Source organism: Panthera tigris, chromosome B1, assembly GCF_018350195.1.
Source record: "Panthera tigris isolate Pti1 chromosome B1, P.tigris_Pti1_mat1.1, whole genome shotgun sequence".
Taxonomy (NCBI): domain Eukaryota; kingdom Metazoa; phylum Chordata; class Mammalia; order Carnivora; family Felidae; genus Panthera; species Panthera tigris.
Genome location: NC_056663.1, coordinates 134,281,341 through 134,300,243, shown reverse-complemented (window position 1 = coordinate 134,300,243; position 18,903 = coordinate 134,281,341). Strand labels below are relative to the sequence as shown.

General features: G+C 36.6%; 1 protein-coding gene across 1 annotated transcript in view; it reads left to right on the top strand.

Moving 5' to 3' along the window:
- The window catches only part of ARHGAP24 (Rho GTPase activating protein 24), a 517,340-nt gene that overhangs the window by 85,890 nt on the left and 412,547 nt on the right, over window positions 1-18,903 (top strand). Inside the window, exon 2 of the mRNA XM_042984239.1 lies at window positions 7,968-8,167. Coding sequence (XP_042840173.1) covers window positions 7,988-8,167 — 180 coding nt within the window. The 5' untranslated portion in view covers window positions 7,968-7,987. The remainder of the gene's footprint in view (window positions 1-7,967; window positions 8,168-18,903) is intronic.

Genomic DNA, 18,903 nt, shown 5'->3' with positions numbered 1-18,903 from the left:
GGTTAAGTGTCCGACTTCGGCTCAGGTCATGATCTCAAGGTCCATGAGTTCGAGCCCCACGTCGGGCTCTGTGCTGACCGCTCAGAGCCTGGAGCCTGTTTCAGATTCTGTGTCTCCCTCTCTCTCTGACCCTCCCCCATTCATGCTCTGTCTCTGTCTCAAAAATAAATAAACGTTAAAAAAAAATTTAAAAAAATAAATAAATAAAAATAAAATAAAATATAAAATGTGGATGGATATTTCTGTTGCATCCCAATATGTACATAATTTTCTATTCTCTGATGTTTTGGACAATTTAATTTCAAATGAATCAAGGAATAATATGTTTAGTGTTTCCTCAGGAAAATAACTGCACATTTACAAAATTATTACTATTAAAGTTCCCTCAGGTATGCTCTTCCAGTGAATGTTTAAAAAATGTTTTTAACGTTGATTCATTTTTGAGAAACAGAACACAAGTGGGGGAGGGGCAAAGAGAGAGGGAGACACAGAATCTGAAGCAGGCTCCAGGCTCCAAGGTGTCAGCATGGAGCCTGACACAGGGCTTGAACTCATGAAGTGTGAGATCATGACCTGAGCCGAAGTCGGATGCCCAACTGACTGAGCCCCCCAGGCGCCCCCCAGTAACTGTTTTAAACTTCATGTTCATAACTGTCGTACTTTACTAAATTTCTGTCTTCTATACACATAAACTTATGAATCTGAAGAAGCAATGTTTCTTTATTTTAACTCAAGTTATGATTAAGGGTAGCGTCCAGTGATACAAATGAAAGCTTTCTTTGCTCAATAGTTTCTGAAGTTCAGTTTAGCTTTAAGCTACTAAAAGCTTAAAGGGTTAGATTTAGATGGAAGAATTTGGACTGAAGTCTTTGTACTGGTGTTTAGTAAACATGAAATGTTTTAGGATTTTTGCACTGTACTCTGGGGAACCTTGAGGTCTCTGGGGCCCATTCTAGTACTCTCCAAAGACGGATGTTTTTGTCCATTTATATAATCCTTCATTTATTTACATTTATTCAATAAACCTTTGAGTACTCAGTATATGCAGTTAGTCTGGGGGTTTCAGGGAGCCCATATCTACAATGGGTTACAGTGTAAAAGACTGAAAAGTAGTAAGCATATGGCCCACATGTGAGAAAGGTTGTTCCCAGTGATATTGGAACCCATGGAAGGGGAATGTCCAGATCGGGGATGGTAGTGTCTGCAGGGAAGCCTTTGTAGAGGACTAAAGGATGGATAAAGGTTAACCATGAAGTCCAGGCAGTGAGGACAACCATTTGTGAAGACTCAAGACTGTTTGAAGAAATTGCTTCCTAAGAACAGATTTAGGTTCCTGGAATTTATCTTGGAGCTAAAACTATCTACACTAGATCCCCTGCATTCTTGGGTTTAGTGTGCCAATTCCCTTATAGGCACCACAGTTTGATTCATTCTTCAAGTGAAGAGGTGGTGTGGTGAAGAGTGAGGGACAGAGAGTAAACTATTTTTCCCTCACTAGTTCCCTTTCATTAGCGGTTACCTCACTTACCTCACAACAAGCTGCTAATATTTAATTCTTTAAAGTTTTTCTTATACATATAATTTATATTTTACATATATACATTGTGTTTTTAAAATTTTGTTAATGTTTATTTATTTTTGAGAGACAGAGAGAGAGAGAGGGAGAGAGAGAGGGAGAGAGAGAGAGCATGAATAGGAGAGGGGCAGAGAGAGAGGGAGACACAGAACTGGAAGCAGGCTCCAGGCTCTAAGCTGTCAGCATAGAGTCCAATGCGGGGTTCGAACTCACAAACCGTGAGATCATGACCTGAGCCAAAGTCAGAGGCTTAACTGACTGAGCCACACAGGTACCCCTACACTGTCTTTTTAAAAAAGTTTATTTGTTTATTTTGAAAGAGAGAGAGAGAGAATCCCAAGTAGGCTCTGTGTTGTCAGGGCAGAGGCCAACAGAGGGCTTGAATTCACGAACCAAACCGTGAGATCATGACCTGAGCCAAAATCAAGAGTTAGAAGCTTAACCGAATGAGCCACCCAGGTGCTCCTAAATGTACACTGTCTTAATCTGCCCTGGCCAACATAATAAAGTACCATTTATTGGGTGGCTTAAACAACAGAAATTTATTTTCTCACAGTTCTGGAGTCTCGAAGTTTGAGATTAAGGTGCCAGCATGGTCAGGCTCTGGTAAGAATCTCTTCCTGGTTTGCTGAAGACCACTTTTTCACTACATGCTCATATGGTCTTTCGCTGGTGTCTGCTCAGAGAGAGAAAAAGACAGAGACAGAGAGAGACAGAGAGAGAGAGAGGAATGCCAAGTCTGAAATTATTTAAATATTTAGAATATTAAAAAGAGTTTTAAGTTCTAAATCAGGTAGATAATTACAGTTATTGAATAAATATTCTGGGAAATAATAAAAACAGAAATAAATTGATAACTTCATAGGTTGTGGCATATACCATGATCAAGTTTTTTAGTGAACATCCTATGTCAGAGCTTTTTTATTTTCTTTGCTTCATCGAAGTTAGATCTGCAGGAATATGTTTACATGTCTTCTAGTGGCATAGAATTTAATATTTTAAAAATGAGAGAAAAATGTCGGTAAATATTTTACCTTTTTTGATTTTCTTCTCTAGAGACAACACACAACAATGTATATATATAGCCACACCCACGACACACACACACACACACACACACGGATATGCATGCACTTATGTATGCACATATGCTATTTCATTCTGTGTGTATATCCTTGTCGTGTGAGCCATTACCTATAGAATGGCCGTATGCTAGCATTTAGATATACAGCCCAATAAAATGTACTACCTCTTGACAAACCAGCATGTTAGCAACAGCTACAAAGCAGCTTTAAAAAAATAAAGTTTAGAATTTAGATAAATATTGGCTATCTGTGGTTATATATGGTATACAGTGCAATCACATTCATTTTGCAAAGGACTCAGGTTCTAATGTCAACCCCAAAAAGGACAGTTTGATGTGAATGAAATTACGCTTGAAAGTCGCATAAATCTCTCACAAATTGCAGCATTTTCCCAAATCTGCCAGTTTTATTTCTGTTTTCTCCCCTAGCAATAGAACAAATCGTTGTTCTTTGATTGAACAACTGGAGTAGCTGTTTGCATTGAGGCACCATGTGGTGTGAAATCGTGTGTACTCTGAAACTCTGGGATCGCATTTGCACAGTGATATACTTGCCGCCACTGGGGGCCAAGGGCACCGACCCTGGCCGCAAGAATGCCCCTCCCACTTTGACCTGGGAGCATGTGTTCATTGAATGTGATGGAGGCTGTGTCATGGAACTGTCATGCTACTGAAGTTGTTCTCTCTCCCTCCCCTTTCTCTCTAGCTCCCTCCTTTGTCATTCTCTTGTGTTTGCTGAATATGTGTAGTCATGTAGGTAAATTCACACACACTGCAACTTTATAGCATATGGCATATTATACACATCTTTGTTCATGTGCTTATTTATATTTTTTCTGTTACATGAAGTCACATATATGCATACTTACGTGTGTGGCTGTTGACTTCTGGAAAAGTCTGTTAGGGGTGTGAATTTCATCTCTGATTGCACCATGTAATACTGTTGGGTTCCTAACCCATGTGATTGCAAAAATGATACACAAACCAGTTTCCACTCCGGGAAAATAATTCAAAGCTACTGTTCCATCATCACATGATGGGAACTTTCTAAGCTCCATCATGGTATAGTAGTCATCACTAAGGCTTTTTCCTAAGATTGATATGAAAATATCAGTTAAATTCTCAATTCTGTTTTTTGGTTTGAATAACCATTTATTTATCGTATTGTTGTGTTGTCATTTTTATATCGGTTTGCTAAACACTGAAGTTGATAGTTCTATTTTGTAATCTCCTGTACTATCCAACTACTGTGTCCTGACCACAGTGAAAGCACTTTTCCAGTGGAAATTCAGTTAAATCATTCTCTGAGAATTTAAGTAAACTGTATTTTTCTTCATGCTAAACCACGATTGATGACATGTATTTCCTGCCAAGGCTAAAAAGTGTAAATTTTGAATGTTATATTTCTTCATGAAGGGCAGTTTCAAGTTCATTTTAGTTTGATGATTTTGACATTGTGTTTAAGTACAATTTTCATGCTAATTGAAGTCTTTTATGTCAATGGAAAAAAGTCACAGTGTACAGTCTTAAAGTATACAATCTTCTGTAAGGCATTACATGTAATTAAAAAACCCCAAAGTATTATTTGTAAGAATTCTATTGTGGTTGTCACATAGCTTATTCATTGATTCAACAATTGTTTCCTGAATACCAAATAAGCACTCTTAAAAGCACTGGGTGTATTGTAGTGAGGAAAAGCAAGTCCTTGACCTTGTGAAGCTTATGGTCTCCTGGAAGGATGATCGGCAATAAACACCTAAAGAAATAACAACCTAGTTAAGTTTCAGGAAGATGAAGGTCAGAGTTCAGTGGTAGAGAATAACAACAGGAGAACTGATGCCCTGGATGATTACTGTTTGTTGGAAAGGGTAAATTTTTAAAGCTGAGACTTAAAGAATGGAAGGGGTCGGGCATGTAAAGAGCATTGGGGCAGAGTAGCATAGGCAGAGATCAGCAAGTATCAAGACTCAAGGCATAAAAGGGCTTGGGTATTTCCAGAACTCTTGCAGTTGCTTGCATCAGAGCTTGTGTGTGTGTGTGTATTTGTGTGTATTTGTGTGTGTGTGTGTGTGTGTGTGTGCGTGCGCGTGCGAGTGAATTGGAGTGGCAGAAATGAGGAGGAGGTGGCATGGGATCAGATTAATTAGTAAACAGGTACCAAATGATTCAGAGCCTTACAGGTCATGGTTAGGACTGCAAGTTGTAAAATAAGTACAATGAGAGCCAATTAAAAATTTTAAAGTAGAAAATCATTAGCTGATTTAAATTTTTAAAAGCTCATTTTGGCTTTTTTTGTGGAGAATGAAATATGTGTGAGCATATGTTTGCATTTGTGGTTCAAAATGGACATAATGAGACCAGTCAGAGAGCCACTAGAATCCCCTGATCAAAGACAATGTTGGCTTGGATCTCGGGGTGGGAGTGGACATGGAGCCAATTGGATGGATCTGAAATAGTTGGGGAAGGTATATAATTTTCTGAAATTCAGGATGAGGAAAAGTCAGGAATCAAAAATGATCACTTTTTCTTTTCTTTTCTTTTCTTTTCTTTTCTTTTCTTTTCTTTTCTTTTCTTTTCTTCCTCCCTTCCTTAACTGGGAGTATCATGGTACCACTTATTAAGATCAGGTTTTGGGCAGGATCAGATTTCAGGGGGCGATCATGTTCACTTTTAGATATCTAGCACCAAACCTATTGCAAAATTTATGAATCCAGCAGACATTGATTGACTTCTCCATATGTCAGACATTGTACTAGGTGTTGATGATATCTGGTGTCTATGTGCTTATGGAATTACAGAGATGGTAGATTTCAGAGTGCTGAAATTTCTCAGGGACCATAGTGAGAAATGATCCAATACAGCATCCTCATTTTAAAGATGAAGGGTAGAATTTGAACCTTCTAATTTCTGCAGAATATCAAAACTTCTCTATAAAACTCACGGTTACTTCAGTAAAACTTAATTTTACTCATCCAACAATAGTCATGGTATTATTTTCTCTGGAATATGATACCATCTGCTTTCATTCATGTTTCAGTGAATTGTTACAACCAGTACTGTTAAAAGACTTTCTGATGATTCTGAAGTCATGAAAACATATGATAGCCAGGAGTTCAGTGGGTGATACTGTTATAGATTTCACTGGATTTATAAAAGACTGAGGCAGGGGAATCATGAACCACGTTCTAATGTGCACACATTTTTTATTCAGATACTAATGGTAGACAAAGGCAGAATTAGGCGCTTGTATTTTTTATGTTACTAATGGTAGGTTACTAACTACCTTGAAGCATGTTAGCAGGGATTTTTCAAATTTAATAGAAAACATGAATATGAGATGAAAGGGAAAAAAAGAGCCTGAAAAAAATTTGTTTTGTACAATGAATTAGAAATATTTGTGTATGTCTGCATGTGTGTGCATATGTTGGAATGTTTGTTTTAAGGTCTTATTCAACTTTATAAGTTAAGATATTTGGTCAAAGAATAAATGGATGATGATGAAATAGCAAGTTGTGTAGATGTGAACAGTTTAAATACTAGGAAGCCAAAAAAGATGATTTAGAGTGGTCTAAATAAGCATGCTTATTATCTAAATTATGTTACAGCATTTATTGTTCATTTAGAATGAGGTTTACTTGGCTCTTTATACTAGCTGAAGTACTCTGAAAGAAAAAAGAGTGGAAATTCCTGTCCCAAGGGCATAACAAACATGAAGCATCAGGCGTGATCCAGTCTGCACACACACAGGCACACACAAAATGGGAGAATGTTTCCTGCACTAAATGGCTTCTCTCATGGGATTGCCCTATAGAGCAAAGGAAGCTTTGAGATGTTTTGCAGAGATGCGGGCTGTTAATGAAGAGGATATTTCAGTATAAGAAAGGGAAAAGTGGGTACTGAATGAGACTGATGGTAGTTAAGCGACCTCCTTGAAGCTTAAAAGCAAGGATGCAGATAGGTTGCATGCCGGTGGAAGAGACAAAACTACTAAAATGGTTGAAATGATCAAAATAAGGAGAATTAGAACCAAAGTTTTGCTTCATCCCTGCAACCAGAATAGCAGGACAAAATTCAAAAAAACCTAGAGGCCCAATGTGGAGTTTGACCCTGGACCTTTAAGGAAGAAATGTAAATGACCAAAGACTGACAATGAAAACTATATGGAATTTATAACCAGGATTTTGTACATACAAATCAAGTGAAAAATTAGTGTTGAAAATAAAGGCTACACAGAAGGACAACTTGTCTTCTGAAATCAAGCAGAAAAAAGAGGTCTGTGCATGAATATGCCAAACAGGAATATTCCATGTTTTATTAATTAATCTGTATTCTTACATCTTCCTCAAAGACACAGGGTAAAGACTGGACTTTTCATTTCCTGAGAAAAGTGCTTAGAAATAAACATTAGCAAGAATTTTCAGGACACTTTTAGGATAGGAAAATGTCATATTCTTGACTACTTGTCCGCAGCTTTCCCAGAAAGCCACCTCCTCTGTTGTTACTGTGGTAGTTAACTTCTCACCTGTGGATTAATATTTCTTCCACGATAAACTCATTTTCTTGCCATGTAGAGTGTGTATGACACTATCCTCCTTCACACATAACCTTGAAATGTTCTTCCTCATGCAGCTGGAGTGCACCACCCACTCCTGGAGTTGAAGGAAACTCAACTGTCCAAGCAGGTTTTTTTTCCGCCTAGAATGTTTCAGCTGCACTAATTCCTGACCAGCCAAAGAAACTTCAAGGGGATACTTTGGGAGAATGGGGGACAGATACATCTTGAGAAATTTTCACATATGTAGAACAAATGTCTTCCATTGAGGTTTTAAAAATAGTCTCTTTAAACTTTAACATGTGTTGGTCTAGTGTTTGCTCAGATAATCACAGGCCTGCACAAGCAGGACACAATCAGTGCACGCCAGACACAGAGTCTCATTATCATGAGAATTGTATTTTTGCTGGGGTTTTCGTTTATTTTCAAAACTTGCTTCTTAACACACTACCTGTAGAACTTACCCATTCTTTAGTTCTACTTAGGAAAAAAGGAATATTATCACCCAGCTGACTTGTTCCTTAAAGGAAGATACAATAAACTTTCCCCAAGGTTTCTCCAAGCGTATTGTTGTCAGGTCTGTGGTTTGCCTCTGGAAATCTGGCAAATGAGTTGATACGCGTTTTTCACTCTTCCTGCTTTTTTTTTTAAGGGACAGAAGTAATTTTAGAGGGAATTGAATATATCAGAATACCTAATTTTCTTTCTTTCTTTCTTTCTTTCTTTCTTTCTTTCTTTCTTTCTTTGCTAAATAGGAAAGTTCATCAGCTTGATAATGGAGGAGAACAATGACTCCACCGAGAACCCCCAACAAGGCCAAGGGCGGAATAATGCCATGAAGTGTGGGTGGCTGAGGAAGCAAGGAGGCTTTGTCAAGACTTGGCATACTCGCTGGTTTGTGCTCAAGGGAGATCAGCTCTACTATTTCAAAGATGAAGATGAAACAAAGCCCTTGGTAAGTAGGACAAAATAAAAAGCACTCTGGTCATAAGCAATCCAAGAAGTAGAAGGTTTGTTAGAAACTGATGGAGTCTGAGGTCAACCCAATTTCCCTCCTCTTTCAGTTCATTGGCATCTTTCATACCTTTTCTCATTGTTTACTTTGGTTTAAGATGATGAACTTGCTAATTGAGGCCAAGAGGCAAATTATACTTGTCTAATATTAATTTTGACTTTTACTAAGCTGGAACAGAATGCCTGAGTCCTTCGGGCATACTTACTTTACAAGAATTTTTAATGAACATCTGCTAGACGATATATATGGTAGCCAAAACATCTTTCCTTTTCTTAAAAATAAGTTAAAAGCACAGAATTGAAGGAAAACTATAAACACGACTTTCAGTAATTTTTGAGACACCTTTAGTATCAATTCCCTGGGAGCTTCCTTCTACCTTCACTCACATAAAATATGGATATGGTGCTAAATGGAACAATGCTGATACATCCAATCATCATACACAATATACTCTTCTGGGGGTAGTTTCTGTGTCTTTTTGTGGTTCCTTAGTGGTCTTGTATTTACTTATTTACTTATCATTTTCTCAGCCACAAGTCTCTAGGCTGCAATGAGAGAGAGGAAAAATCTCCAACTCTTCCTGTAGCTACAATAAGCTTTCTTAGCTGTGATCATCAATTGATGGAAGGAGCTACAAACTGAAGTATCTCCTGTGTGTTTTCCCTTCATTTATATCTATAGGATATATAAATGGAAGAAATATTGTGGATTAGATGACATAAACATCCCTAACAGTATGTTTTTGAAGCTATTTTTCTTGTGTTAAAGTTCAAGAACTTAATTTGGATTGGGGCTCCTCTTTAGTATTTTATATTCTCAGACCTTGTAATTTTGCAAAGGTTTCATTTGTCTGGTTGAATTATAAGAAATAGCAACAAGTGCACATACTATAAACATGTTTTAAAGTTGCTACTATATTTTAAGCATTTATTTACCAGGGCCAGGAATTAGACTGAAAACTTTGTGTATGTATATATATATATATATATACATATATATATCTCATATATATATGATTATATATTATTAGATACTTAAAATAAATAAGAATATTTACATTATGGAGAATTTATATAATATATAAAATATAATATATAAATATATGATATATTTATATTATAGTGCATTTCCATACCAGTTATTGCATTTGTCATAGCAAACCAGTGTGGAATGTGGGGATTATCACTACAGATGGAGAAATTGTGGCTTAGTGATATGAAGCAATGTGACCAAGGTCATAGGGACATCAGAAGCTTATAAAGCAGTAGAGTCTTTTGTCTCTTATCCTATTCTCCAGGGTTCTTGTCTCATTGTACCTTGTTTTATACTGTATAGTATTCAAATTATGGCATTGTCTTGAATATAAAATCATCTTTATTGGGGCACCTGGATGGCTCAGTCAGTTAAGCATTAGACTCTCGGTTCCAGCTCAAGTCATGATTTCATGGTTCGTGAGACTGAGCTCTGCATCAGGCTCTGTGCTGACATCCCGGAGCCTACTTGGGATTCTTTCTCCCTCCCTCTCTGCCCTCTCTCTTTCAAAATAAATAAATAAACATTAAAAAAAAATAAAATAATTTTTATCAAACTCAGAGAAAGGGATCAGGTTAATGTGAGAAAACAGAATATGGAGGATCTAATATGGGGACTTTGATATGGAATAAAATGGAAGTATGAGTAAGAGCCAATGTTTTATCCCACTGAGTCTTATTCCTGGCATAGTGTGGCCAGAATGGTTACAGATTAAATGATTATGCAGCATCCAGAACCTAAATGGGGGATAAGGGGAGCAGAAGATTCAGGAGTTGAGTGAATGAAAATGTGAAAGATCAAACAAATGTTCTGACTCTTTGGTGAACTTAGTGGACCTTCTAACAATGAACATGGGATAGAATGGATCAAGCTCAAGCTCAATTTTTCTAAAATCTGAGAACTGGAGGATGTTAGAGAATATGCAAAGGAACCCCAGTTTGAGGAACTCTGCCCTAAACTCTTCAAAGAGGATATTGTCATACAGCCTTGGCTATGCTGTGTCATATCTCTGTGTAATTTCCAGAAGGTCTACACAGTCACAGATGGTCTTCAGTGCAGTGTAGTTATTTTGCTAACAAATTGGAAATATAAATAAGAAAATGTAAAACATTCTGATTAATTCAAATGAAAATCTGCCTCAAAATAAAAATCACTTTAATTCGTAATATTTCTAAGTTGTATTTTGATATCATTATAATACTGATATTTTTAAGCTTATAATAACTAAAATCAACAAAAGAGAGTTGTATTGATGAGAAAGTACTGATGCTTATACAAAGCAAATATAGGCTATTATTTCCCTTAAAAAAGTTTCTTAATTTTTCTTTACAAATATCATTTGTTAATAGAGCAGTCAAACTTTGGGGTAAATAACTGACTTATTAATTATATATCATCTTTCATAGCAGTTCAAGCACCAGGAATTTTGACTTTGTGCTTTTTAAATTTTTTACACTAATGTTCAAATACATACACAAAGAATCAGATTAAAAACTGGCAATTTCTGTATCAGAAGGCTCTTAGTAATTTTAAAGGACCATATATTTGCCTATGAATGGACAATTCCTTACTTAAAATTAGTTTTCTTTAATGCCTGGCACATTGTAAGTTCTGAGGCATATTTTTCATGAATTAGTGAGTCAACAAAAGGTATCTGTCTATAAGGAGGAAGGACAGGAGTACCAGGTGTTGTGTGATATTGACTAGTCTCAACCACATATATCAAAGTCATAACTCAAAATCAGAACATAATATATTAAATCATAATCACTTCATAACAACAAAGTTTAAATCACATTAAAGAAATCTTTTTAAAGAATTAATCACCTCAATGAAGAATAATTAAACATCTTGAAAAATGTTAAAACTGGAAAAAATTTAGTTGCTATAAATGCCCCCCTTTTACAGATGAAGTGTGTGTGTGTATGTGTGTGTGTGTGTGTGTGTGTGTGCATGTGAGCATAATATGTTGTTTGTATTGGTCATGGGATATTGTTAATGACTGGCAGATGAGGAACAAAAACAGATTTTCTTGCTCTTGATCCAGTGTTCCTTCAGTTTTGCTTTTTGCCTGCTCACAAATCCTTAACTTTTCTTTAGATTTGCTTTCAATCAGAACTACTTCTTGGTTGTTTATTTTCAATATTGGTGCTTTCAAGCATAGGAATGCCCTTGGCCTTCATATAGTTTGATGAGGGTTATTTCATTATTACTGGAGGGAACGTCACTAATGAAATGAAAAATTCACCCTTTTAAGTATTTGTAACCAGCTAAAAATGTTCAATAAACTTAAACTGGATTTGTTTTTCTCTCTCTTAAAAGGCATTTCTAAAATGAGAGTGTTAACACCCTTGAAATGTGTGTTTCTCCTGTCCTAGGCAAAGGTTTTCAATTTATTTTAATAAAACTTTTACTGAGTTTCTTCTCTTCCATTCAATAAAGAGAGTCAAACTCCGTATTATCCTTGCTATTAAAAACTACACATCTGTTGGGGGGAACAGATATGCAAAATTATAATTGGGACAGGCTATCATGAGAGCACTAGATGTTCTGAAGACACAGATACAATTAATGCCAAGAAATGAGTGATGATGCTGTGCAGAAGGGTTGAGGAAAGTGGCACAAAGCAAGAGGTGGCCCTTACCTGGGGTGCTGAAGGTTGGTGGGAGTTCTCCAGGTAGATAAATGGAGGAAAGGAACTCAGAGCAGAGAAAGACATAGAGTCACAAATAGACATTTATAGATAACTCCATATTGTTAGGGTTGTGAAATGACAGGAAATGGGGTTTGAGTGATAGGAGGCGACAACATAAAGGGATGTATATGTTGTACAAAGAGACCAATTCTCTGGCACACTATGGGAGCTATTTCTAGAACACCTATGCTACTCAAGTTGCAAAACTGCATTAATCAGTTAGAAAGGAATAATGGTAGTCATTTTTAAGAAATGTATTTGTCTGCTCTGGCTGCCATAACAACATGCCATGTCCTGGGTGGCTTACCCAACAAAAATGTATTTTCTCACAGTTCTGGAGGCTAGAAGACCAAGATCAAGGTTGGTCTCTGGTGAAGCCTCTGTTCCCAGCTTGGAGATAGCCGCTTTCCCTCTGTTTCCTCACACACCTGTTGCCTTGTGTACAGAAGGATAGAGAACTCTGGTATCTCTTCTCTTTAAGGACAAGAGACCTATTGGATCAGAGCCCTACCTTTATGATAGCATTTAACTTTAATTATTTCCAAGTACAGGTACATGGGGGGAGGGTAGGCTTCAATATGTGAATTTTAGGGGGACACAATTCATTTCATAATACCTACTCTGTTGCATACCTCTGTTAATGAATATAATTTTTTCAATTAGGTTTTTCTCCTATTGGTACCATCAACTTTGATCTCCACTAGAACCTAATATAGCTGAGTTAGTGCATTATACATTTAATTATTTGAACCTACTATTGGTATCTTATGTTCTTATTCAAATTGCTCCTTGTCTTTTAAATATTCTACAACCTGCACAGGTTTGAGAGTTTAGAAAGTCTCACTGCCACTGTTCTTGTATTTTCTTTTTAAGCAAAAGATAAAAATACCTATAAGTTCTCTCTCTGGCAACAGTACCTAATTTGTAAATAAGACTTTCAAGCCTTGGGGCACCTGGGTGGCTCAGTCAGTTGAGTGTCCAACTTCAGCTTAGGTCCTGATTTCATGGTCTGTGAGTTCAAGCCCTGCGTTGGTCTCTGTGCTGACAGCTCAGAGCCTGGAGCCTGTTTCAGATTCTGTGTCTCCCTCTTTCTCTCTCTTCCCATGCTCATGCTCTATCTCTCTCTTCTCAAAAATAAATAAACGTTAACAAATTTTTTTAAAGTAAAAAAAAAAAGACTTTCGAGCTTTAACCATGGTTCCCCAGGCAATAAATTAGAGGTATACCTCAAGATATAACTATTTTGTATTTAAAATAAATCAAACTGAAATCCTTAATATCCCATCATTTTTAAAAGTGGAGAAACTTCAGTTTGTTTAGTTCAAAACTTTCTCCCAAAATCATTTTCTTTTTTTTTTTAATATTTTTGTAACGTTTATTTGTTTTTGAGACAGAGAGAGACAGAGCATGAACGGGGGAGGGTCAGAGAGAGAGGGAGACACAGAATCGGAAGCAGGCTCCAGGCTCTGAGCCATCAGCCCAGAGCCCGACGCGGGGTTCGAACTCACGGACCGTGAGATCGTGACCCGAGCTGAAGTCGGAGGCTTAACCGACTGAGCCACCCAGGCGCCCCCCAAAATCATTTTCTACAGAGTCTGCGCTTACAGACTTTATTCAGAACAGATTTAAAAAATAAAGTTGAGGGTGTGTACGTGTATCTGGCTGGCTTAGTTGATACAGTGTGCACCTCTTGATCTCGAGGTCGTGAGTCTGAGCCCTATGCTGGGTGTAGACATTACTTAAAAAAAAAGTCATTCTCAAAAAATAAAGTTAATTTTGGTTGTTTCCAAACAGCAACAGAAGCATGGAAAAATGTATATAGCACATTAAAAAAAATAATATATCCATAATCATTCTAAGCATTTATAGTACTACATATTTCTAGTTTTTAGGTAATATTTTTCCTTTTTATATTTGAAATTAAGTCCTACTTATATATGGAAAAAAGTTAAAATTATTCTGTGTGAAGAACCTTTGAAAAAAAGTTCTTTTATCTACTCCTGAACAACTTTAGGACTTTTGAAAAGCTATTAAAAGAAGGTTTTAAAGGAGACTTACATTGAGGTTGTGACAATATCTGTTTGGCCATCTTTCATTCATGATCATGACAAATGACTGTGACCTTAATTGTAGATATTGTAACATGAGGGAAGCAGATGAGTCTGAGATAGAATATGACCATTATAATTCTAAAAGTAAGGCAGTGTATAGATTTTGCAGCTGAATCCAGTGATGAATTCTAGTGCTTTTTTGAAATCATCTGTCTTACTTCCATCACGAAGTATATTATTACCTAAATAATAGTGAAGTTTCAAGCTTGGCCATACTTGTGAGTGTGTTTGACATACTTTGCATACTAGAATTTGAAACTGAAAAGCAGCAATTGTTAGAAGCTAGCCTGAGACTCCTGATAATAAGATTAAAATCCAAACAGGCACAACTCAATTAATCTAGTCTAGATTTTCAAAAACAGACATTGATCTGGTTGTGCGGAAAGGGTTTTTTCCTGGATGTGACGAAGATGATACTATATTAGATCACAGTGAATTTTCTTAACTTAGAGAATAAAGTGATTTTGAGTGAATTATAACCTGAGGATTGGCCTCTAAATGTGCAAGAATTGATTCCTGATTTAAGAGCAGGCTCTAATTTTATATATTTAATGAAACTTGTAAGTTAATGAAATCAAGAAATCTCTAAGGCATTTGCTGTTTGTTAAAATACATGAGCTAGAAGAAGACAAAACCCCAATTAAGTGTTTAAGGTAATATTAGGAACCTTGAAACTTGAATTTCATCCTTAAATCTAAAACTGACTTTCTGCCTAGCAACTAAATCTCTTGGTATTTTTTTTAAATTTTTTTTAACCTTTATTTATTTTTGAGACAGAGAGAGACAGAGCATGAACGGGGGAGGGTCAGAGAGAGGGAGGCACAGAATCTGAAACAGGCTCCAGGCTCTGAGATATCAGCCCAGAGCCCGACGCAGGGCTCGAACTCACGGACTGCGAGATCACGACCTGAGCTGAAGTCGGACGCTTAACCGACTGAGCCACCCAGGCGCCCCGTCTTGGTATTTAAAAATATGCATAAAATGGGTCACCTGGGTGTCTCAGTTGGTTAAGTGTCTGACTTCAGCTCAGGTCATGATCTTGCTGTTTGTGACTTTGAGCCCCACGTCAGGCTCTGTGCTGACAGCTCAGAGCCTGGAGACTGCTTTGGATTCATTCTCTCTCTCTCTCTCTCTCCTTCTCTCTCTCTCTCTCTCTCTCTCTCTCCCTGCTTGTGCTCTGTCTATCAAAATAAATAATTTTTTTTTTTATGTTCATGAAAGTATTTAATGAAATAACTTGTGATAGGTAGTAAAATCTTCAGTGGACTATAATGCTTTGCAGCAAATTTGCACCTGTTTGGACAACAGATTGAGGTCAAGACCCAGCTGAGTTCAGAGAATGTCAGTTCTAGAGGGCCGATGCTGGAGAGGAAAGCTAACGAATTGGACGGTCAGATATGAATGATAAAATAAAAATAAGTGCATATTTCCCCATTAAGACAATTCAGAAAAGTATTTATGAAGTGTAGCTTTTTAAATTTCACTTTGTAGGTTTGTGCATAAAAATAAATAAACATTTAAAAATTAAAAAAATACACATAAGGTGGCATTGTGTGTCATCATAAATTTTTGGGAAATTTTAGTTCATTCCTAGAAAGGATTATATCAAGACAGTGTTATTAATATGAAATTATTTTATTCTCTTTTAGTTGAAGAATTTTTTAATTGCTGACTTCTACATAGCTATTTCAGAGTGGTTAAAATATAGACTTTGAGTCAGATTGTTTGGATTAAATCTTGAGTCAGCCAGATACTAATTATGATACACTGAGTAGTGAGCAAGCTGACTGAAACTTCAATTTACTAATCTGTGCAATGAGATAATAATAGTACCTATTTCATACCATTGTTAGGAGGATTGAATTAAGTAATTTATATAAATGATCTTAGAAAGCAGTGGCACATAGTAAGGATAAAATGCATGTTAGCTGTTTTTATATTAGCATGACAAAAAGAGAATCTATTTCTTAAGATATTCATGCTACTTATTCATTTGATTTTTTTAAAAAATTCAACACGTTTATAAATTTCTAATGTGCCGTAGTTATTATGCTAGTTTCCAGGAAACATAAAGGTGATAGAACCAATCCTAAATAAAAAGACTCCCCCACCCCCCAAAGAAAAAGAATTTAAAAAGAAGCAACTTGTTTCTTTCTCAAGTAAAAGTCCAAACAGATTCTAGGTAAGTGAGGAAGTGTCTTCTTGGTCTGCTGCAAACAACTGTTTAGAAACCCACGCTGCCAGAGATTTTGTAATTTTAACTTTTGGCTTCCAAACTCACCATAGGGTCATTCCCTTCCCAGTCAGATAGAAAGGGAATATAAAAGGGAGTATTGCATAGAAGGTTTGGGTGGACCAGGTGTGGTAGTGGCTCTTATAGCTCACAGTTCATTAACTGTTCACATTTCATTAACTAGAACGGAGTCATATGACCAAACCTAATGGCAAAGAGGTCTGGACATGTAGCCCAGCTTTATCCTGGGCTTTGTCCAGAGGAGAACTGAGTATTGGAAGGAGTTATCAGTCCCTGCCACAGGTGATTAAATACTACTAAGCATCATGAATCCGGTGTTAAATTCTGGTGGGTGTTACAGATTTTTGCAGTTGCTATACAATATAATAACTATTTACCATTGGAGGCCATAGGAGGGACACTTACCACCACTTCAAGGTTCAGGGAGAGTTTTTCAAAAGAGTATATACTGAAAATTGGAAGATGATATAGCTTTATTACAAGCTGTTGGGGTGGTATATGTGGAGAATAAAAGTTTAAGCCATGGTTCTTTGGTAAACTATTGGGAAATGCGTGATGGTCAAGTAAGAAAGAGGACAAGAAGTGATGAGAGATGATTTTGGAGACATATGCACAGACAAGTAAGCTGTGTTAAGGATTGTAGATTTTATCTTGAGACTTTACATTTCCCTTGCTTTTATGTGCCTCTTTTCCTTCTTTATTGAATTTAGAGCTAAACAGTGAACATAGGGCTCATTCTAGGTGAAGCTCATTGTGAAGGAATCCAAAATGCTCACCTAACCAAAAAGTCCTTCTCAGACAGTTCTACAGCTGTCTTGGGTTCCTATAATTGGCTATTTTGTATTATGACATAATCTCTGGAAAAATGATGGACAAGCAACTATGCTGCAGTTAAACGCTTGACCTTCTATCATCCATTATAACCTAAGCATAAATTGTGGGCATGCCCATCAGGTCACTTTTTTTTTCCTTCATAGTAGAAAGGATTGAAAAATCTGTTGCTGCTGGAAAGGGCACTTGGAGTGACGAGCAGCAGATAACGTCTTGGGCAATCATAGAGATGGATGGGTGGGACATGGTAGCCAGTGGGAACACAGTATATGAGATTTCATCCTCATAATTTTCTCCAGAATTGACCTTGTTCAGTATGGGTGTTTCCCTGGAAAGCAGCTGAACCCAGTTGTTTTGTAGGTTTTAGTGCCAGACTGCCTCGGGTCATGTAAGACTCCATCAGTAGCTATAAGCCTTGGGTAAATTGTTTTACTTACTTGACTAAGTTACTCATTAGTTAAATGTAAGTAATAAAACCTATCTCATAGAGCAGTTGTTTGCATACAGGAGATGATGTTTCTAGAATACTTATACATTACCTGACTACATATTAAACTCTCGGTAAATATTAAGTTGTTGGTATCATCATTATCGTTATCATCATCATTTTTATCATCTTTGACTATCAAGATAACCTGACACAGGCAGTTTAGAAGTCAGGATCTACAATATATTCCTTGTTAGTTGAATAATGAAGAAAATAATAGATGATCAGCCCATGTAAGTAATGCTAACTTCAGAGCAGAAGACAACTTGTTTTTGCTTGTCACCTATGTTGTCAAAACACTGAACTCACATGGAAAATTCTCAAAAAACAATGCTCACCTTTGTAGTATGTCTTTTCTTTTTGTTTAAGTTACTTTTTGGGCTCCTCTAGAGCTTATTGAAATGATTATGATGACAGCTAAGGAGACTTGAAGGATTTTCTTTGCAGAACTGGACCACCCCAGAGAGAGACAGTCCTACTTTTCTTATCTCATGTACAACACTTATTCCTCAACACCAGTTTGAGAATTACCAGAGTGGAATCCCTTGAGTTCTGCTTCTAACATTTAATCATATTGACTGAAGGCTTTTGTATTTGCGATGCAATTCAATATATGGAACCCGATAGTCCCTATATGGATTAGCTCATTAGCATAAACCTAGGCATATTTCCATTATCTCAATTAGTGGAGAAGAAAATTTAGGGAAAAAATGAATAGGTGAAAATGTCATTTGAACATTTACATTTTTGATGCTCAGAGTAATATATTTTAAAAGGCTACTTTTTCTTCCCCCGATGTATGAAGGTATTTCACAGCCATTTGCTAGTTATTCTTTCCTAAGTTTCTTTTGGGCACTCAATCTTCCTGTCCTTTCTTCTTAAGCTTTATCTTGCCTAGATCCAGCTGTTCTCCATTTTTCTAGCACTATTACCATATGTTCATTCATTCAGTGAATATTTATCAATTGTAAACTATATAAATTATACTTTACAAAATGTTTTGACCACTTTTACAAGGAAACAATGCCAGGTGCATGAATTGTTATTCTTATTTTCTGAATTTTGGCTTCCTTTCCTTAGCATAATATTTTCAAGGTTTATCAATGTCTAGGATATATCAGTACTTCATTTCTTTATAGGGCTGAATAATATTCCATTATTTCAATATGCTACATTTTGTTTATCCATTCTTCACTTGATGGACATTTGGTTTGTTTTCACTTTGAGGCTGTTATGAGTAATGCTGCTATGAATACTCGTGTACAA